The sequence below is a fragment of the Eleginops maclovinus genome, chromosome 16 (assembly GCF_036324505.1).
Source record: "Eleginops maclovinus isolate JMC-PN-2008 ecotype Puerto Natales chromosome 16, JC_Emac_rtc_rv5, whole genome shotgun sequence".
NCBI lineage: Eukaryota > Metazoa > Chordata > Actinopteri > Perciformes > Eleginopidae > Eleginops > Eleginops maclovinus.
The window spans coordinates 1,868,972-1,891,369 of record NC_086364.1 but is presented as its reverse complement, the minus strand read 5'-3'; the positions used below and the strand labels follow the sequence as shown (position 1 = coordinate 1,891,369).

Genomic DNA, 22,398 nt, shown 5'->3' with positions numbered 1-22,398 from the left:
CATGGAGGAGACCAAGGGGTAGACCCAGGACCAGCTGGTGGGATTACATCTCCTGGCCTAGGAGAGTCTTGAATCCTCCATTCAGAGCTGGTTGATGGGGCCAGGGAAAGGGAGGTTTGGGGCCCTCTGCTGGAGCGGCTGCTGACTAACTGATATATAATCTTCGCTTTTATTTGTGGAATATTTGGACAAACGGAGTGCTGAGATTTCAGGAAATTATCATTTTAAAACAATACGTACATACTTGAGTCGTTAAGAGGGAAAAGTGTCTCTAGAACTGCCAACATAAAACATGAAGGGACAAAGACACTGTTGGACTTCTGTGTAAGAGTCAATTAGTCCGGGAAACACAGGTTCAATCTTTAGCATGTGCTGCATATTATTATATTAAAAAATAATATACAGCACAATATCTAAAAAACACAGTACGACTTAAAAAGAAAGAAAGCATCAAATACAATGGTCCAATTACATGATTGTTGAACTGATAAGAAAACAGAGACCAAAAAGAGGCATGGTTTTGAAATGACTAACACTGGCAGAAACATTAGATAGGGATGAGCTTTAACTGGAGCCACTATCATAGCACAAGTCCATGGAAAACTTTGGTATATGAATTACAATGTAATGACTGATATACGGTTTCTTTAAATTCAAATACATTTCCCCTGCTTTCAAAATAACTGTGTCCACCCATTTAAGCTCGCCCAGTGAACTGTTCGTAGAGTCACTTATTCAAATATGGATCAGAAAGGTTGGTCTGCATGCATTAAAAACAGCCCTACCAAGACTGGGCTTCAAGTTAGAACTTCCCTTTGCATAAACATACAATCATTAACTGAAGATGTTGTGAATAGATTACAAATAAAGTCATCAGTGCCCTCTGGAGGACGGAGCATGCAACACTGTTTCTATGAACCAAAACATCCTGGGAGTTTATGATCAGACTGAGACCTTTGCTATCAACTGATAAGCCCGTATCAGCTGATAAATATAGCACATGCTAGTTTACAGTACCTGAACAGAGTTTAAGATAACATTTGCCAGGGTGGTGTTTTAAACCAAACGGACCGTTTGGTGCTCTGTGATCTCTGAGGGATGCTGAGCTACGGCTTGTCCACATGCTTCCGTTGGAAGCTTCAACGGAGACACTCCCCATTTACTTTGAAAGGGGTGACGTCTAGCTTTGCCAAATTGAACTGTGGTTCCGTCGCTTCCCTTTGCCAGCGTTGCTCGCTGTGAAAGTTTAGAAAAGTTTAAACTTTTCAAGCGTTGACGAAGCGCCAGCCAATCAAATCCCGTTTATGCAAATATGCCAGTACAAGCACTAGCCAATCAAACCACGTGTATGCAAATATGCTGGGAGAGCTCATTTCCCCAAAAATGGAGGAGAAAATAATAGCTGTACGGAATCCCCCGGTCTTATATGACCAAGCGTCAACGCAACGGAACCGTGTGTTCGCTGCAAATGTGACAGAAAGTGAGTTATGAAAGATTGGCCCGTGCTCTGAAAATGAACACACTCTGTTTCCCAATTTATCATTTTATTGTCATAGTTGTTTGCTTTAATAACATTTGAACACGCTCAAGCACACTGCCAGAACGCCACGAGAAACCAAAAGGTGGGGAAAAGCAAAGGGAGATGTTTACACCCAGGATACACGTTTTGGTTTCAACTGGTTGAGTTCTTTCAAGTGATATCTTTTGCAAATTACTTCTGAAAATCATCCTTTTTATTCCGAGCAGAAGCCTGGTCCACATCTGTTCACAGATATAACTCCCGCCATTTCTCATTGTCATTCATGAAAGCAAGAAAAAAAGTGGAAGAAAAACAATCATGTAATGATGAGTAGACCAGAGTAGGGGATGGGGGGGTGGAGGGGGGGGCTAACCCGGGAATGGCATAGCTGAGCTCTCAATATGAGAAAGCTGACTCGTGTGGACTTCATCTTGGTGTGTCATTGCTTAAAAACGGGTTCTTTTTCACATGAGTTTATTTCTGAAGCTGTTCTTCGACACACAGAAGGGGGGGCGGTACAGGAGGGTGCCGTCGCCACTGACAACTGTGTGGGCGGGTTTGAGCAAGCTCCGCCCATTCCTTCTCTCCAGGATATCAGGCAGCGCTGTGTGTTCAGTCCCGCTCCGCTACCAGCTTCAGAACCTTACCAATGGCAATGGTCTTACCTAAGACAAACAAACAAACAGTCATACATCTCTCTTTTGTCAATGCCATCAGAGACAAGACAAAGGATCCAACACAAAGTTATCTGATCGTTTGTTGTCCAACAGGAGGAGACACTTTTCTATATCTCTAAAAGACATGACACTCAGCTGTAACTCCAAACCCCCCACGTCTGTGTGCAGGGGCTGTACCTTCGTCTCGTAAGGTAAAGCGTCCCATCTGAGGAAAGTCTTTGAAGGTCTCGAGGCAGATGGTCCCTGCGGTGCGCAGACGGGCGATGCAGACTTGGTCCTGTTTGACGAATCGTGGTCGTGTCTTACTCTTGTCTCCTGTCTTTTTGTCTACCATACAGATTAAGGCCTGCACACAGGGGCAACAGAAGATCAGACACAACAGCACACTGCTACAGTCCTAGCTTCATGCTAAATGTGTTCCGAGGTCACTTCTCCCTCTCTAACATCGTGGTTCCTTTTCTTGTGAACAGGATCAGTTAGGTCAGAATGGGCTCTTACTGTAATTTGCACTTCTTCGATGCAGGTGTGAATGTGGAGCACTGCGTTGTAACCCGGGCAGATGATGGATTTGTGTTCAATGATGACGATCTGCGGTGGAAAGATTGGTCATGAGAAAAACGTTCTTTAACAAACATGCATGATCAGACTCGAAGATCACCGAGTCTGTAGAGCGTGCAGCTGCTCAGACACCGACCTGGGCGTCGAAAGTGCGCCCAGAGTGGCACAGGTTCTCTGCGTTACACAGGATGAAGCCGGGCAGGATCTCTTCCTCCTCGATGCCCTTCAGCCGCAGCTTGAGGTTTTCCCCGGGCAATGCATCGTCCGTCTCCACATCATCTGACAGCAGACTCAACACCTCCACCGTATGCTGCAGGACAGACAGATCAGAGGTCAGGTGTTAAATGGAATATCTTAGTGAGAGGAGTTTGGCATCTTTCTTAGCTCAATCTGATGGAAGCAGAAGCTTGTGGGACATCTCACCCGGTTTGGCATCATGACGAGCTGCTGTGCTTTACTGATGGAGCCAGACTCCAGTTTTCCCAGAATCACTGTGCCCATGTCCTGGGGAGACAGAAGGAAGAGGAGTGTTACAGAGCAGAGAGAGGAAACCTTTACAGCACTCACAGGAAGTGAGTTTGCTACAGTGCACAGCCTCGGGGGTAAAAAGTGTTCCAGTCATGTCTGACAGCTGCAACATGGTAGAACATGACCGTTATCATGCTCGCAGTGTGAAGCCCAGCGGACACTCAGAACAGCACATAGCTGTAATCTACAGTGTTTCTCTGTAGATTACAGCTATCACTCGTGCACCATTACCAAGGCGTTCTAAAGAGGAGCCGATTGGTAGGATCATTCCTGATTCTAGAGGGGCAGAGCAGTGATCCTCTATTTTATTCACCAAGATGTTTTGTCAGTCACTTATTAACAATCCTGGAATCATAAAGAGCCTTTATCCATTGTATTGAAAGGGCCTTTAAGCTTTTTTAAATGTGCCTTTCATGTTCAGTCTTGTTATAGGTTGTGGGAAACACTTTTTTGAACACAGACTTCCACCGTATAGCCCCTAAAGATGTGACGCTTACTTTGTATTTGTCTACGATGGGCATTCGAACCGGCCCATCAGTGGACCTGTTAAAACTTGGCAAACTGTCCAGGTGTGGAATGAACGGTAACCCTCTGAAAAACAGATATAAGAAGCAGTGAGTAAAAAAAAACCATTTCGGTCAATAAAGTAAGGATTTGAAAAGTAGAGAGCCTGAACTCACGTGTACCAGGGGCACATGTCGGTGGGCTCCTTCAGGTTGGCCCCTGTGAGTCCGGAGCACGGCATGAAGTGAATGTCTTTTTTTGGGTTGAAGCCCACCTTCTTCAAAAATGGCACTAGTTTCTCCTTACACTCCTCATATCTGAGGGAGCAAGACAGGAACCACGTCAACATCCCACAGGAGGAGGGCAGAGAGGGTAACAGGCAGAGAGGGTAACAGACAGAGAGAGAGAGAGAGAGAGAGAGAGAGAGAGAGAGACAGACCGAGCGAGAGACAGAGTGTGTGAGGAGCACATACTGAGAGGGAAACTCAAATGACAGATCCTGAGTAACTGTTAATACCCCCGTTAGCATACAAAAGGGGGTCAAAATATTAGCGCACCGCTGCAGGAATGAGTCCTAGATGTCAGAAGTGAGTTAGCATCTAACCACTTCCTGTTCCCAGTGCTTTAAAGGTGCCATAGAATGGAAAACTGTATTCACCTTGGCATAGTTGAATAAGGAGAGTTCGGTACATTGGACTGACATACCGTGAACCTCAAACACCATTGTTTCCTCCTTCACGTGCAAATCATGAATATGCATATCACAGCAGTAAAACGGGCGAATTACAACAATCCCTGTGTGTTACGTCACATACGGTAGTCCGGCCCCAACATTTGCATACACCAGCTCCTGGAAACAGTCACGCTAACACTTAACACTCAGTAACGTTGCTCTCCAATCTCCGACCAACTGGCTGTTCTTCAAATTCATCAGTTTCCTCCTCTGATAAAGGCTCAAACATGTAAGGCTGGATGCCAATAGCCTCCATGGTTCATCTCTCACAGTTTCGGGAACCTCACTTACTTCTGTGGGCTCTGAGGCAGTCATGGATTGCTCCTTGTAAACCAGCCAATCAGAGCAGAGCTCATCATAATTATTTAAATGAGCCCCCAAATAAGGCAAGTCAGCTTGTTTCATTCTATGACCCAATCATAGGGTTGTAAATGGGTGTTTAAAACCGCATCTGGACATTTTTTGGATCAACCAAAGTTATATACCTTCTTTGAAGATATCAGAGAACAATTTAAAATACCAGCTAGATGTATTCTATTGCACCTTTAAGTCGAGGGGAAACTTCCCGTGGTTGGCCTACAACTCAAATAAAATCTCGACAAACTAAGAGCTACTTCAGAACTGTGTTTTCCTCCTACCTCTCCAGGCTCCAATTGACTGTTGGGTCGTCCATTTTATTCACCAGAACGATCAGGTGCTTGACCCCGGCCGTTTTGGCCAGCATGGCGTGCTCCCGCGTCTGTCCACCTTTCTCAAAACCAGTTTCGAACTCTCCTTTCCGGGCAGAGATCACCTGAGGGACAACACATTCCTCTGGTCAGGTTTTTTTTTGACAGCGCAGGGTTAGGGTTACTGCATACAGGTTCCTTCAGTTATTTATCTTAGCCATTTCCTGTGTTACACACTAAACAGGATAGATTCAGTGACATGAGACACACGACAAGTAAGGATTGTGTCCAGAACAAAATCAATATTTTAACACGTTTTTAATTGATCAAGAGTGTAAATTAAAGAGTGATGTCATTGATGGTGGAATTGTTTGTCTATTTGAAAAGGGGAGGAGAGAGTAAGCACCTTTCCTTAGCATTCAGAGAATTTGAACAGCTCTCATTGTGGATGAGACGTAATACTTCCAGGTCATTTCCCTCAGTCAGGAATAAAAATGACTATTCAACCGCAGCGCAAGACTTCAGGGTAGAAAAAGTCTACAAGCTAAGTTGTGCTGTGATGGTCCAACGTGTGGTCATCCTGGGAACTAGGGCTTTGACTTTTGCCCAAAAATCATATTCGAAGTTCGTTTGTTTATTAATATTAAAGTTCGAATGTATTCGAATATTTATTAATAATATTTTGACCATTAAATGTCTTCAGTAAGACCAATATTAGTATCACACTTCAGTTCGATGTTCTGTCCACCAGAGGGCAGTGTATCAGTCAATGGCGGGTGTCCGTAATATGTACAACATTAGTGTGGGTCCCACATATGACAGTTAACGCTCCATCGGAAATACACGAGCTTACAGGAACCTTTCGTGACGTGCACCTAGTCAGTCAATGATGCTTTCGGAAGAAAAACACAGTCACTTGTTTTGGTTTTTTTAATTGTATTATTATCAGACTCTGGATTAAACACAAACAGTTTTATCCACTGTTCTCATCAAAAATAAATAAAAAAATAAGCCAGTCAGGCTAAGTAGGTTAAGGCTTAGCCTACTCCTCATCAGGCGTAGTTGTCGTTGGCGCGGCCATTGTTTTAGAATATTGTTTTAAAATAAGCGCGATTGCGCGAACCAGGAGGATGCCAACGTCATAGGTCTACAGGAGCCCAGATGACCAATAATAGCCTTGATAATGAGCTCGCGGTTTTACTTCACCAGGCGTGAAAAAAACCTTGGAATCTGAATTGAAAACAACACTAATAAAAAATAATTCCCATATAGGTTCGAATATTAAGGGCTCCCTAAAATTCGTTCGAATTTCTTTATTTTTTTAAACAATCGAATTATATTCGAACAACGAAGTTCGAGGTCAAAGCCCTACTGGGAACTCACCAGGACAGCCAGGTCGGCCTGTGACGCTCCTCCGATCATGTTGGGGACGAAGCTCTTGTGGCCCGGAGCGTCTAAGATGGTAAAGTGCTTTTTGTCTGTCTCAAAGTACGCCCGGCCCACCTCCACCGTCTTGCCTTTGTCCCTCTCCTCTTGGTTGGTGTCCAAAGCCCAGGACAGATACCTTTGAGACAGGAAAGGGATTTGGTCAAATGTGGGAAATCTGAGATGATTTGATATATCCAAGATCAACAGGGACGAGGAGCTCCCGTTGACCCTGCCATAGCTAATATAAAACCATTAACAATCGAAACCTAACTATACCTAGTGAGCGTTCACATTTGATTTAAGTCAGCACAGAGTGTATTTCCATGCTGAAGAAACATTGAAAGAGCCTGATGGTTCACTCACCAGGTTTCCCTGTTCTTCTCCTTGGCTTCTCTCTCGTACTTCTCCAAGGTTCTCTTTTCTACCATGCCTGTCAGATACCTGAGAGAGGAGGTGGACAGAGAAAAGCAAAAAATGTCAAAGCTCTGTTTGTTGAATGAAACTCTGCTCAATGGAAGAAAAGGCAAAAGAACGAAAAAATTAGACTCACATGATTTGTCCTCCGATGGTGGACTTGCCAGCATCTGTAGAAGAAACAGCAGAGTGGATTCAGAGGAGATACACAGGGACAGTACATATGATATGCTTCTGTCTGTCAGGGGTAGCAAAGAGCTCCTGAACCTGTTGATTAAGCACTGAGAAAACAACAGTCTATGCTGAGTGATAACAGGCCATAATGACTGCAGACTGGTCGTCAGGGACAGTGTGAAGGTGGAGGGTAATGTGTCAGCTGGTGACAGACACTGACTGCAAACAACACAGCTGTGTAAACACCAAACAAGGACATGGAGCATAAGCAGTCAAGTGTGAGGGACATTTCAGAACAGCAATGCTTTATGTAACATTTGGTTTATTAGCATAAGTATTTTCCTATACAATTAGTATCTTAAAAATGACCACATTTAAATGTTTTCTACATCCCTGAGGCAGATAAGATTAAGGGGTAAAATCATTAAATATATCCACCCCCCGAGCTCTATGGCAAAGATTGCATTTCATTTGTTCTTTTAATTCTCCATTGTCAGCATTTTATAGCCTGAATCATTGCCCTCCCCCCGCCATGCCTTTAGTGGAGCGGTGTATGGACTGACCTACGTGTCCGATGAACACAACGTTGACGTGCTCCTTCTTCGGGGCGTCTGGCTGTGTGGGGGGGGCTTTGGGCGCTGGTGCTTCCTCTTCCTCCTCAATGATCTCGGGAGCGATCTCCTCTATCACAGCCTCCTCGGAAGGGCCTCGGTCCCCACAGGGTCCGCCTCCCGGCTCCTCCTCATTTGGCTCCGCCTCTTTCTGGTCCCATGGCTCTTCTGTGGTCATCACCGAGTCCCCGTTTTCCACTGGAGCTGCACAGTCCAGAAAACATTTAAAATGCCTCCTAAAACACCTCAGCTGAGTTCAATATAGACAGACTTCATGCAATAATACGCAGCGGACTTTCCTCTTATGGGGTACAAATACTATAATATCCAAATTGACTTCCGATACACAGAGGTTACCAGTGCAGTGACTCATTTAAAAAAAGAAAAACCAAGGATGGTGCGCCTCTTAGAGGAACATCTTGGACTCCATTAGGTCAATGTGTGCACAACATATTCATTTTAACACGACATGCATATTGTCATGCCTAAATCACATTATAAGCACCCTATGGGCTTTTTTTTTTTAACCGTGTTGCAGTAAAAATGAACTGTATGGATGGCAATATGGAGGAAATCAAACACCACAATATCTCTGATCAAATACCTTGATACTGATACCATATTGAATGGATGACTATTGGTGCCGTAACAAAATATTTACTAAATGACATTCTAAAAAGAACAATTACTAGTTATGTGGAAAGACAAATAATAGGACTGCTGGAACATTGTTGCAAGTTCATAAAGCTACGTGATTCTACTGTGATGCAGCTTCTAAAACCAAAAAGACACATTTATGCCATAACCCTGACAGGCTGGGCTGGAAGGCACACAGGTCCCATTGCAGCTGCTGGGGTGCCATCCTGCCACAACATGCACTTAGCAGAACTGTAGCGACCACGATTAAGGAACAAACACATATTTATTTTATCACACTCAGGAGCCGCGTGTGTCACGTGTGAAAAATGTCGGATCCCTGAATGAGCGGAAGCCTGTCGCTGCTCACGGTTCAAATGCTTCCTATTGATACAGTGAGCCCCCACCTGCCTGCTCAGAGATGCTCATGGTCCAAGTTGGTCTTTTGCAAAGTATTGGCCTGACAGCGCTTCAAATCGGGTGAGTATCATAGACTGCGTGTCTACTTTCATCGGCTACGATGTTGAAGTTTTCCAGCTTTTAGTTTGTAAAAGGTGTAAATGTATGCTTCGACTGTAGCAAGGTTCACATGTTCATATGGCGATATATCAAAATATAAGACGTATGCATTATTTTTTAGCTCTCCACACCATGATCACTGTTCTCCATTATAAAGTGAATTCAGGAAGTTAAACCGGACCACCATACTTTAATCGCCATTTGCCTTAACACTTTGGTTTAAGGGGGACTTAACAGCATCTGTCTAGGGACTACAGATGAAAAATAAGATATATAATAAGCAAGATATAATGTGCACTGTCGCCGTTGAATATACTAACATATCAAAATAAATGTATATGCCTTTTCATTTCACATCTTACACTGTGCCAGGTATTTTGGAATTTTATTTTTTGGCTTGTTACCCACTTATATGAGGGTGAAAACCTGTGGTGCTCCTACACTAAACACATGTATACACGTAAAAATGAGATTGTCTTGAGAGCTGATGCTATTATATCGTCTATCCAAAACCTTACAGTGCTGCTCCTTATAAAGTCTTACACGCACCAACATGTTCAGGTAATGAGTTTCCTGACTCAAACACAGGCCTCAGAGCCTTTGAAGAGCTCCCCACATTCACCCTGACGGAACACTTTCCTCTGACACATTTTCTGAATTGAGGACTTTTCAGAGCAGGGACCCGTTTGCAACCTGCCATACAAGGTTTAATGAGAATGTTTTAAGGAAGATACTGTGTGAAGATCATAGGGGTTTAGTTCATATGTAGAAATAGTTAAATGACTATTTGCTGTGAAATATTAAAGGAACAATGTCTACTACAGAAACCTGGCCAACGTGTGCACTGTCAACAAGGCCTCACTGTAACGGCTCTGTTCGCCATCTGTAAACCTTTCCTTCATCTAACAATGTGGCACTTTTTCCACTACAGTGTAAAGCAAATAGCACAGTCGTTTATTGGAAGACTGTACATTTACATTTCTCTATAGTAACGTATCAGAGCCGCTGTATTTATGGTTAATGTTATCAATGTTAGTTTACAACTATTTTTGTAGCGGAAAAAAAATTGTAGCGGAAAAGAAATACCCTATGAAAGAGCCCACTTAAAAACATCACTGCAAGCATCACATATATATGATAACGTATGTTGGATTCATTACAAGCCTCTCTAAAATGTTCATATTGTGACTTTATCTCCCACTGAAATATGTGTGTTCAAAGTAATAACAGTTCCTGTAAATGTGTCAGAGCAAGATCCAGAGACAAAACAAACAAGTGCTAATCTACAACTAAACTCAGTATTCAGTTAGTTTGTGGCAAACACTGTGAATTCAAATCCTAATCTCTAAGAAGGCACCTTGTGAAAGATGTAGATGTAGAGTCTCGACTGCTAAAATCAAAAAAAAAAGGAGGAGGAACGAAAAGACACGGCACTATCAACTTCTGTGTTTTGGTCTCAGTTACTCATAAAGCCAAAGGCACGTTAAGCTAATCCATGCATTCAGTGTGCACATGTCAGGACAATGAGGAGCAGGAACAGCACAGAACACCTCAACACTAAAACAAACACTGCACACATACCAGCACTTTCCGACACCTCCGTCGAGGATATCTTCTCCACAGCAACTGAAACAGAAAAAATGTCACGGTTAATCTTTTTAAAAAAAAATTTTAAGGAGCATGAACTGTTCCTGTAGTTTGAGGAAAAGTGTGGGGACTTAAGGAAAATATAAACCGACTAACTAACACAGAACAAGTTTGTTTAACCATGTTCCAAGCAGCTTTCACTGCCCCGTCAGAGGCCACCTTAAGTTTAGGCAGGAGAAAGATAAAGATAAATGTGGAGGACATTGACAAATCCTCACATCAAGAACCTCCATATGTTGGTGAACAAACCTACTATTGTAAGATTGTCCAGAGATATGGAGTACATTTACTCAAGTACTGTACTTGCGTACAATTTTGAGGTACTTTACTTGAGTATTTCCATGTTATACTACTTTACACTTCTACTCCACCACTATAAAAAGAAGTATTGTTATTTCACTCCACTTCATTTATTTAACAGCCTTTTTTGAACAAAAAAAAATTCAACTAGTGGACTAAAATGCTACTTGGTGCAACTATATTATCTATAATTTTTTTATAAAAATACAAAATAATTAGATATACACAAAAGGCAATTTTTCTGCACAATGATTAAGATGACTTAATACATTAAGTACATTTTGATGAATGTACTTTTACTTATAACATTTTGAATTTAGGACTTGAAATTAATTAAATACTTTGACAATTATGTATTTGTACTTTTACTTTAGTAAAGCATCTCATTACCTGTCCCACCACTGATACAGGGACGTATTGAAGCTGCTGCGATCAGAAGTGCCTTCACGCGGCTTCCTGACACATGTTACTCCTCTGTACCGGCAGTGCGTCAGAAAGTCCACGTCACAACGAACATTCACGTTTCCATTATTTTATTTTCTATGAAGCGCTCGCTTAGCTTAAGTTCCCAGGTGAAGCTGTGCTTTTCGAAATTAAAACATGGATGTTGGCCAGGAGCTCATTTAATTTGGTTCCATTTACCGTTTAGAATAAATGGTAACAATTCTAAAAGGCAAAGACTAAACTGAGCGCTCAATTGTGAAACCACAGAAGCTAACCGATATGCTAGCTAGCGCCGGTTAGTTGTAGCAAGCTAATGCCGGCTGGTTTGATACTTTAAAAACAGTTATGACAGGGCTCTACACGCTACAACAACACGATTTAGTCTAGCGCCTAACTAACATGTACATAATTGACAGGTTTAGTTCAAGTGTCAGGTATAAAATGTGAATTACTGCTACCCCAAACAGCACAAGCAGCAAGCTAGTTTGTCGCGCTTCAAGAACGCGTGTGAGCTAGCCACCCAGCCCGGCTCCTGTTAGCAACTAGCTAACTGCTAGCTAAAGTAGCCCCCCAACGTGACTGAACTTACCGACAGAATCGAGATTTTCCGACTGTGCCTTCATGGGAAAAGTCGGAACAAATTCGACGGCATTTACGTTGGGCACAAATGGTTTAGCGCTCACATTAAAGTGTGTGAATGCATCATCCAGTTTGCCGTCGATTGTGGCCTCCACATCGTCCTCTTGTTCCCAGGAATCAGGGGCAGTGTCTCTCGGGTCCATCGTGGGTCTTAGATTTTCACTACTGTGAGATTTCAGTTAACGTTACGCAGTTGTTTGTCTACGAAAGTGTCCGCCCAAAGCCCTTAAGGTCACCCCTTGAAGTAATTAAGAGCGTCCCAACTGGAAGTGTAATGTTATGACTCCGATTCAGGTGAATAAAGCAGCCGGTTTCTAACGGGGAGACGCCAGAGAGGATATTCGACTCAGCACTCCCAGAGACAGTCCGCGTGAGCTAATGCGTCCCCGTCAGTGGACGTGCTACACGCAGGGAACCCTGGGATATGAAGTATTTTTTCAAAGCGGAAAACGTTTGCCTTAAAAGTCTCCTTGGGGCAAAAAAACTACGCTCCCCAAAGACTAGTAATGCCAGTTTCCGTTAGTAGATTCTAACCTTTTTCAGAACTGCAGATTCGATTCGTTATGTTTTAACATTTATGTTATGTTATGCTTAGTGATATAACGTAATTTACTTAAAATACAATATATATTGATTATTTTTGTTCATTTTATTGAGGAAACACATTTTACTCTTCAGAGTGAAGTTCCCATATATTCTGGCATTGGCAAACGTTCTTTTCACTAAGCCTACTGTAACAATATCAGTATCCAAAATGTTTTTACTCCACCCAAAAAAACATACCAAAACAACAGTAACTTACTGAGCTTGTGATTTATTAAAAGTGTTTGGTTTTTCAACACACCAATATCAATAAATGTTAATTATCTGAAGTCAATCCCTTTTATTTCATTTCACTTCACACATTAATGCATGTTATCTTTGGGCACAGGAGGCATATCACAGCTTGGTAATCATACATACAAACTAAACCAAATAAATCAACATATACCAGTTTATTGGTTTAATGTCCTCAATATGATGTACACCTTTTCCCATTCAAAAAGTCCTCTGGGATTATTTATGTTAAAGTAAACTGAAACACGAGGTGTTGTTTGCATAACATGAACCATCTCAGGATGTCTCATTGTTTCAAATATGCCTTCAGACAATAAAGTGATCAAAACATTACTTACTAGTTCTGACAATGTTAAATTAAGTCATTTTTACTGCCACTGTTTTGCAAGTCACAAATAATAATAATAATGCTTTCGATGTTGCATCGACATTCAAAATCTCTTAATCTCCTCCTATTATTTACTGGTGGGACTGCTGTTATTTATTCTTTTGCTGCAATCGTCAAGGCCGCAGTTTGCAAAAAGACAAATGTAGATTTCATTTCAGGCTGACATGCCTAAAAAAATAGTTTAGTTTTACGTTTTCACATTCTACATATTACTCCAAAACTCATTTCGATTCTACTTCTATCCTCTTTATAGATACACTGAAGTATTAACTCTTAATTTTAATATGAAGAATTCTGTTACAAAGCATTAAAGCCCATTTTTTAAATAATAATTTCTTTCCCAAAATGTCTTTCTTGATATTAATACCTGGCATTGTTTTGGTTTCTCTTGTGGACTTTTGTTTATTGCTAAACTTGCCAGAAATCTATGTCTCATGTAAAATTATAAATGTAATAAACAATATATACTGCTCAACTGAACCACTAAGATGCTAGCTGCATTGAATGACCAATATCCCATCATTACAGAGGAAGACTCCAAAACATAAGCAGAGCTGCTTTTACAAATCTAACAGAATCACAGAAAGCTGTGGCTTCACGTTAGGGCTAGAAAACGTTGAATTTATTCTGTTGCGAGACAGACTTTATCCCAAATGTCAAACTGTACGTGTATTGTAAACTAAAGATAGAAAATATTCTGCTAATCAAATACAATCAATAACTCAAACAGTGACAGTGGACGGTCCAGGAAATTTCACTGAAACAAATCAAAAGTAGTTTTGATTTAGCTTTTGCATTATATTCACATTAAAATAATAATCAACAACATTCTGCTTCATTGACACCATGTCGTTAATTAAATAAGGAACAGTAGTAAAGAAATTATCTACAGAACAAGTGCAAAGACGCCGAAATAGATTATTTTGCAATCTTAATCATCACTGTGTTAATCCTTAATAAACCTGTATTCAATCCACATTTTACAACTCTTTACAGTAAACATTTTAAATTAAGTTTTTTCAATTTTGACACCTTCGTGAAAGACATTCTAAAACCATTCTGCCAAACCCATCCAGGCTCATTCCCCTTCATTAAATCCAAAAAGGCATGAAATAATAATATATCCCTGTTGCATCAAAAAGAAATATCAGGCAACGGCCTGGAGGTTCAGAGAGGTTGGTATCAGTGTGAAGTCATAGCACACTTCCCTTTCCTGCTATTCCCATGTTTTCATGTCCAAACCCTTTGGTGACACATTAAGGCCCCTAGACCAAGCAAATTCTTGAAGTGGCCAACCAGGGGCACTACACTTGTGTGTCAGTTTGTGATGTCATTCTGCCCAAACAAGCTCTTTCCAACTGACTCTTTGACTCCAACTTGAGAAAGAGGCTTCTGTAAATCATCTCTCTGGAGCTACATCAACTAAAGGATGAAAACTGGAAAGCCCTCATTTAAAATCATTATGTTTAAGAAGCATTAAAAGCCGAATCCATTAGACTGAGCCGAGAGAGGGCGGGATGTTGCAGTTTGGAGGCGTGGCTTAAGGCGGGGTTTAAAAACGATGCAATTACACATGCTCTATGAGCCCAATGGATGGTCAGCTGAAGAGCTAGTGATGATCCAGGTACATTTGTAATTAAAGTCAGGCCATTCTGGCTCCATGCGCTACTGAGCAACTGTCACTGGAAAATATGGCTCTCTCCATACATCACTGCCCTACCATTAGTTGGTTCTCACAGAGAAGCCACAGATTTCCCCACATCTCTCTCGCCCTCGACTGACAGCCAACCCGTCCTTTGGGATCCACCCCAAAAAAGGAGAACATCATCAGCATGATATCTGTTATGATTTATACCTAAAGACGTCAAACGGACTAGTGCAAGAGACGAGTGTCCCAAGCTTAGCAGAACTGACAAACTAAAGAACCGACAAAAAATAAAAACATTTGACCCTGTGATATGGCACTGGAACATGTTTAAATGCTAACCCTGGACAGGAAGGACTTTGACCCAGGTCTGGCAGGATGTTTTAGGCAAAAAAAGAAATATCACTACAGTAAATACATGTGAGAGGATGTTCAATAATCGACAGAAACAATAACACATTTACGTATAAATCAAAAACATTACTCCCACTGGGCTGCATGTGCAATTTCAAAAGCCATTTGATTTTGATTCCAAAGCTGTGGCTGCAATTCATATTGTAGGCCCACTGTTAGTGCACAACCTGGAGATTATTACAGTCATATTACTTCATATTACTACTTATAACCCTTTACTCATGAAATTACTTATATATATCTTGTAACTAATTATTTTCGTAATATGTTAAATCATTTTGTAATCGTACGATCACATATTTGTTTTTCTGACTTTTCCTCAGGATATTAAATGGTCATTGCGTTGTGACTTTATAATTTATTTAGATTTCTTTCAGTGCAAACATGAAGGGAGTGTTTGAAGCTGGAGAGCAGCTACTATCAGTAGGTACTTCTTTTAAATTAAATAGATCATTATACTCTAATCCTCCTATACAGATTTGTTGATTATAAATAATTATAGTTAGTAGTTTCCTGGGTTAGATATATAACATCTGTGCAGAATATTTACAGTGGTTACTCTGCTGCTCTGATAATCAGTGTGAAAACTCTTGTTTAACATTCTTAAACATCATGAGCAGCTGGAATACTGGGGAGATCCCTCAGAGGAGAGGCAGGGGAATTCATTTCCCTCCATCACTAGGGGTATAATAATTCATGTTTCTGTATGAAAGGAAGCAAATTATTCATCTCATTGTGACTTTACGGAGTCAGTCTAGTTGCCAGCGCATACAGTAGAGTGCTATAATGAACCCTGAGATGTTGAGTACTGCGAACTTTGTGTTAGAAATGTATAGTACGGGTCCCCCACATAGAAACCGCTGGATGCTAACCTGCATACAGTATGTTGATCAATCTGAACAATTAGCACAAGTTGTGTTAATTAGCATGAATTAGCATATGGAACAATTTTGGAGCGGTTGTTGAGGATGCTAAGAACATCTCTGACATTTTCAGGATAAAAAAAGGTGGTTTAAACCAGAAAGAAGCCATATTTATACTCCCGGTTGGAGGATTTTGATGAATTGTGAGTCGATTGTTGATCCTGAAAATGTCAGAAAATGAACTCAGTATCCTAAATATATCTCAAAACCACTCCAAATGTGTCCATTGTCTGCATATGCTAATTAATGCAACTTATAATTAGTGTGTAAATTACCCAACATATGCAGGTTAGCATCCACCAGTTTCTGTGTGCTGGGGACCCGTACTCTACAGTTCTAACACAAAGTTTGGGGTCTCAACATCTCTGGGTTCACACGGCTGGCAGCTAGAAGTGGTTAAAGGGCATTCTGAAGATGATGGGGAACTCATTCCTCAGGATGCTGCAGCAGGTAAAATATGGAATGAATTAAAACTAGTATGCACTCAGATGCGACTGGGGTGGATGTTCCCTTTGACTCTGAAACAGGACGGAGATAAACAGCTCCATCAGCGTCCCCACACTACTGGAAGAGTTGGATTCACCATATAAAAAGACTTTTCTCAGGCTGGTAGCCTTCAGAGGACGGCTGGAGGACACGCCTATCTGCCGCTCTGCTCCGCCTCCTGGCCTTCAGGCTGCCACTTCCTCTCCTCCTCCTCCTCCTCTTCCTCCTCCACCACCTGTGTGTGCTCCTCCACAGCAGACTCTTGGATTTCCTCCGCTGCAGCATCACTTGCAGAGTGCGAGTCCTCCTCAGGAGGGGAGGAGGGTGGGGGGATGCTCGGGGAGCCACTCCCCTCCCTTGGTGTCTCATCAGCTTGTCCGATGGAGCTGGTTTCACTGAAGGAGTCAGAGGCACCCCCTGAGCGCCGGAATAACCTCTGACCTGTGAGGACAACGGAAAGACGGTAAATGCATAATGTGAGAGTGAAGACATCGTCCACAGGTGGAACGGAAAGTACTGTCCGCTAGTTTCCTGTCAGGGTTACAAACTGCCTCGGTAACGTGAAGCGAGGGAGGAGGAAAACATGTGGCACTAAGAAATAATAAATATGGGATAGCTTCCTGAGGTTCCTTCCTTCTTCTCAGGAGGGAGATGTTTCTACACAGAATGTACAGCAGAGATTGAAATTAACTGCGTACATTTACTCAAGTACAGAACCAAAGTACACATTTGAGGTACTTTTCCTTTTACAGTACTTTATACTTCTACGCTAATCTACATTTTGGAAAAAAATGTTGTACTTCTTTCATAGATTTATTTAGTATTACTTTATACACCCAGATTTTCACACACAGCACTTTTAAAATAGGATTATTTGGTATAGATCCAACATTATATTCAAGCAACTAAAGCCATGTTTGGGTTAACAGAAAATTAATTGGCAGCAATTTTGCTCAGAATTTCTTTGTTCAGAGAAATGTCACAGTTCAGCTTCTATATCATGAGCTTTGCTTTTAAATATTTAAAATAAGGGCCGCCGGACAGCTCAGTGGTAAGAGCTGGTGGCATTAAACCGCTGCCTAGTCAGCCAGTTCGAATCCTGAGCTGGTCAAACATTCAGGCAATGTCCTCCCCTCTGTGTCCCCCTTTCGCCTCTATAAATCCCAAATAAAGGCCCTCTCTGGTCGTACTAGACCAGAGAGGGCCTAGAAGTACTATTCTCGATGAAGTACTTTGACTTGAAATGTAGCATTTTTCCAGTGTGGTATTAGTGTTTTAACTAAAGTAAAGCTCTGATATATAGGTGATATAAATCATGCCCTGTCCTAAACACCTGTCTCAGAGTTGGACTCCTGAACATACTGTAGCTGACCACTATCAAATTAAGGTTGCCACAAAAATTCCAATGGAATCACCATAAATCAGTGCAACCAGGAAGCAGAAATAAATGCAATTAGTCACAGATCTCCACTTTGACACAGAAATGAGAAGGTTGACTAACATCAAACAGGATTGATTAAATTGGGTAACACGTTTTCCAAAAGACATTGATGGATCTAACCATCATAGCTCATCAGCTTTGTTGCACTTCTGTAAACCTGAGTAAAGATTGCTCCACAGAAGAGGAGTGATGCATTGCAGACAGCCGTGAGAGGAGTTCATGTACGCATCTCTCTTTAGAACGATGTAAACGTATTGATGTGGGAGTGACTGCGCCAATACACTTCCGTATTGACAGTTATCTTGTTTGTTAATTGATACTTAACAAGCTCAGGGAGCTTTTTCCCACTCCAATAACTGTTCATTGAATGCATTATATAGTTCCAGACAACATATCAGGAGGAAGAAACCCTCCCAGTACAGAGAACATAAAAAAGCCCTCAGAGCGACTGTTTTTCACCTGACATCGCTAGCAGGTTAGCCGTTAGCCTCACCAGCTACAATCATATTTTGGCACGGATGAATTTTCTCTGTGCCTCCTTTTTAAGCCACTTCAGTACGGTAATGTTAAACATCTTTAGCTTAACGATCTTCTCTTCGACATAAAACAAGAGCATACCTGGATGTTTCTTTGAGGAGGAGGTGGGGGTGTCCTGCTGGGACTGCCTGCCTGCCTGAGCCTTTTTCGAGTAAGTCCCCTCTGTGGAGTCCAGGGAACCTACAGACACACAACATTTACACACATGTTACCGACCAATGCTAACAAACATTTATATACGTATGTATGGTTACAGCCCTAAACATAGGTATAGATACATTTTAGACATGCATTTACAACTTTCCACTCATAAATGTGAGAGTCTTCCAAAAAGACAATGAAACAGCGGTGTCTGTTGAAGTTTGAAAAACAACAATAATATTCACAAGTTGTTGTGAATATCACTTAATTGATGACAGAAAAATGACTTCAGAGTGTCACCACTCATCACTGTGATGTGCAATCCCACTGTACCTGCAGCCAGGTTGAAGGTGCGGCCCTTTATGGCGCTCTGGGATGGAGAGAACCAGTTTAACACGGAGCCCACCAGAGGCAGCTGTCTCAGGACCCCCTGCACACAAACAGAGACAGACATAGATGTGTATCCTTACATGAAAACACTCACACAAACCCACGCACACAATCGATGAAAAAAGAGAGCAAAGAAGGCAATCATTTCTTACCCCAGATCTAATTCTTTATTATGTAAGTCTGAATCCTTCCTCACCTAATGTCATTTAACCCTCCTGTTGTGTTCGTTTCTCCTCCCTTACTTTGGGCTTCCCGGTCAAATTTGACTCTCACATTAACACAAACACCATTAATCACCACATTTTATTTAACACCTTTTCAAGCTGTAAACAGTGTCTCAGACTACTGGTTTCCATGGATAACTGCAGTGAATATACAAAGAATAGAAAATGAAAAGTATTCCACATTAACATGGTTGTTGATTTGTGGGTGTATCATTTGATGTGACTGATTGTGACTGGGAACGGTAACAACATTGACTAAACCTCTCAAAGTTAAGTGGTGATCAGCGAATTGTTCAATGCCTCCTGTGGCCTTGAGACAATCAACTGTTAAACACAATATTTATGATCGATGAAAGAAGTAAATCGGTGAGATTTGATCCCAACACGACAGGAGGGTTACAAATTCCTCATTAATTCCAACCAAACATCAGTGTACCAGCAGTCGCACACACACCTCCTCCATGAGTTTCTCCTCGTTGGCCTTCTGCAGCTGCAGCTCCGCCTCCAGGATGCCCTTCCTCACCACCTCCGTCATGTTCTCCAGCAGCTTCAGGGAACACCACAGACACAGACATGACAGACCACAGAGTAAACACACAGTACATGTGATGTATTTAATCATTCTGAAAATCCTGGTGTCATGGTGTGAGAGAATTCTGCAAAGTGTAAAATATTATTCATCTTTGGTGAGTTTTTTTTCCACTACGACATGTTCCAGTGCCCTGTACATTATTATATATATAGCACTTACCCTTCCACTCTCCTCTATGTCCCTCCCGAGGGCAGCTACTGTGTCCACCAACTCTGAAACATCCACGTCCTCGGTCACCATGCCAACAAAGATACAGTCCTCCTCTGTCCCAAACTCAGGGCCTGTGAGGGGGAAGGAGACGGGACACGAAAGGGACACAACAAACTAATCAATGACACTCCAGCAGGAGTATTTACGTCTCACAGGCCCCTGAGATGTGCGAGCGCTCACCAGTGGAAAAGATGATGTCAGTGTCCAGTTCTTGAAGTTTCTTCAGCAGCTCGGTGTTGATCTTCTGCAGCTCCTCCATCCTCTTGCTCTCATCCGTCCCCTCAGCCTGAGGCTCGAACCTGCACATTACAGTCACAATCCATTAGACCCACAGAGTAAGTAATGAGGTAGCTCCAGGAGGACGGAAGTACATTCCATAATTACTAGTGTAGAAGTATATATGTATATATTGCACAGTGTTATATTAAAAGGTGTTGTGTATTTCAAAAGGAAAAAGCAGCCAGTTGTAATTATAACATAGGATACAGAATTCACAACAGTGTGTTATGTCTGTGTTGTTGTGTGTGTGATCATCCCTGTCATATTTGAATCCTACTGAGCCTTATAGAAGCTGTAACACAGTTGGTATTATCCATCAGTTGGAGGGGTGTTTTATGGACTGATCCATCATGTTTGCATTATATTTTTACTTGAGTAACTTCTGTAAGTAATCCTCCTTTCAGCCATAGGTGTCTTTCACATTCCCACTTGATGGCTGTATTTCTGCGGACCCAAAATGAGCAATTTAAACATGCAACTAAACTTGAACTAAATATAATTCCTCTCCCTCTGACTCTAAAATCCCTAACTGCTGTGTTTAAAACTCCACTTTGTCACCTGACCAACACCAACTTACTCACAATGAATATCAGGTAACTATCCCCACTGTTTGTAGTTTGCACACTGCCCTCACTAAACCACAACGGCAGAAATACACCAGGCAAAGGCGAAGTTGGAATAAGTCTTAAAACCTGTAAATTACTCCGCAATTTACTAATTCTGGTTCCCTCGTCTGGAGTCAACATTTCTTTCAACATGTTTTTGGTTGTTAGCCTGAAATAAGATCTGTGGTTAACCCAAAATGAAGACATTTTGACATTCAGTTCTAAGCCTTCAAATAGGTCAGTAAATACCCCACTAGTGGAGGTCTTAAGCTCCTACAGTAGCCTATGTGTCAATAAAAATGCTAACAAGTGTCTGAATAAGACTACTAAACATCATCAAGCTAAACATTAGCCGCCTTTAGCTTAGCGGTGGTGACATGAAGTCATGTGACCGTGCTGTAGTTCCTTTATAGCCTTACCTTAGCTTTTCACTTATGGATATTGCATTTAAACGTCAAAAATCATAAAGTGTTGTTACAATATATCATAAATAAGCGTTTCCCACAAAGCTTATTTTCCGAAATATTCCAAAATCCAATGGAAAAATCCCATTGCTTTTTGTCGAGGGGGCTCTTGGGATGCTTACTTCTGGGTCGGCCTACTGTGATAAGTCACGACTCACCAGTGGCGTAGCTAGGCCTATTTTAGAAGGGCTTCAGCCCACCTAAAATGTTTTAAAGCCCACCCAAATGAGAATTTAGAAGAAAAAAAAAAAGGCATTCACATCTCATGCCCCTTTTTGAAGAATAACGTTATAAAAAAGAGAATAGCTCACTTAATGATTTATATTTTCTTTTCAAAGTGCATCAAATGCATGCAATTCACTTTAAAATGTTTTCAAAGAAATCTGCCCGGGGGAGCATGCCCCCGGACACCCCTAGAGGATGGGAAGGCTAGGTAACATGGACCTGGTTAACTTGAAGAATATACGCAACCAGCACAAAACACTATGGGGGTGTAGTGGCTTTGCTCAGTGCACAACTCCCAGACTTACTTATCCACCATCATGCCATCTGAGTTCCTGGTTATTGTACTACCATGCAGGTGCACCCCCCACACCTTAAAAAAAAGAGACCCCAAAAAAGTTTTAGTGCTCGCATTAGCACACGCACACAGCTCCACCTCACCTCTGGGCTAAGCCCACCCAAACTTGAAAACCTAGCTACGCTCCTGTGACTCACCGCTCTATTATGATCCAAACTTTACCTCTATGGTTATTTTTCTGCGGCCAGGAGGAGTGTTCATGTGTTTCAGGCAGAAATAATTTCTTTGTACCACGGCTCAACA

General features: G+C 41.7%; 2 protein-coding genes across 7 annotated transcripts in view; both read right to left on the bottom strand.

The window, feature by feature from the left end:
• Positions 1-1,527: 1,527 nt before the first annotated feature.
• gspt1l (G1 to S phase transition 1, like) lies at positions 1,528-12,394 on the bottom strand. The gene is made up of 14 exons (XM_063904170.1): positions 11,950-12,394; positions 10,551-10,595; positions 7,767-8,018; positions 7,166-7,199; positions 6,979-7,056; positions 6,571-6,751; positions 5,158-5,312; positions 3,963-4,103; positions 3,780-3,873; positions 3,178-3,258; positions 2,891-3,064; positions 2,695-2,784; positions 2,374-2,542; positions 1,528-2,184 (listed from the first exon to the last, which is right to left on the bottom strand). Exons 1-14 carry the CDS (start codon positions 12,140-12,142, stop codon positions 2,132-2,134), a joined length of 1,740 nt encoding a protein of 579 aa, XP_063760240.1. The 5' UTR covers positions 12,143-12,394; the 3' UTR covers positions 1,528-2,131.
• Positions 12,395-12,793: 399 nt separating this feature from the next.
• The window catches only part of pdxdc1 (pyridoxal-dependent decarboxylase domain containing 1), a 36,193-nt gene continuing 26,588 nt past the window's right edge, over positions 12,794-22,398 (bottom strand). For all 6 annotated transcript variants that reach the window (XM_063903683.1, XM_063903678.1, XM_063903680.1 and 3 more), the window contains 6 exons: positions 20,408-20,526; positions 20,177-20,298; positions 19,880-19,972; positions 19,145-19,241; positions 18,752-18,850; positions 12,794-17,133 (listed from right to left, as the gene is read on the bottom strand). In XM_063903683.1, the coding sequence (XP_063759753.1) occupies positions 16,847-17,133; positions 18,752-18,850; positions 19,145-19,241; positions 19,880-19,972; positions 20,177-20,298; positions 20,408-20,526 (817 nt within the window). In that variant the 3' untranslated portion in view covers positions 12,794-16,846. The remainder of the gene's footprint in view (positions 17,134-18,751; positions 18,851-19,144; positions 19,242-19,879; positions 19,973-20,176; positions 20,299-20,407; positions 20,527-22,398) is intronic.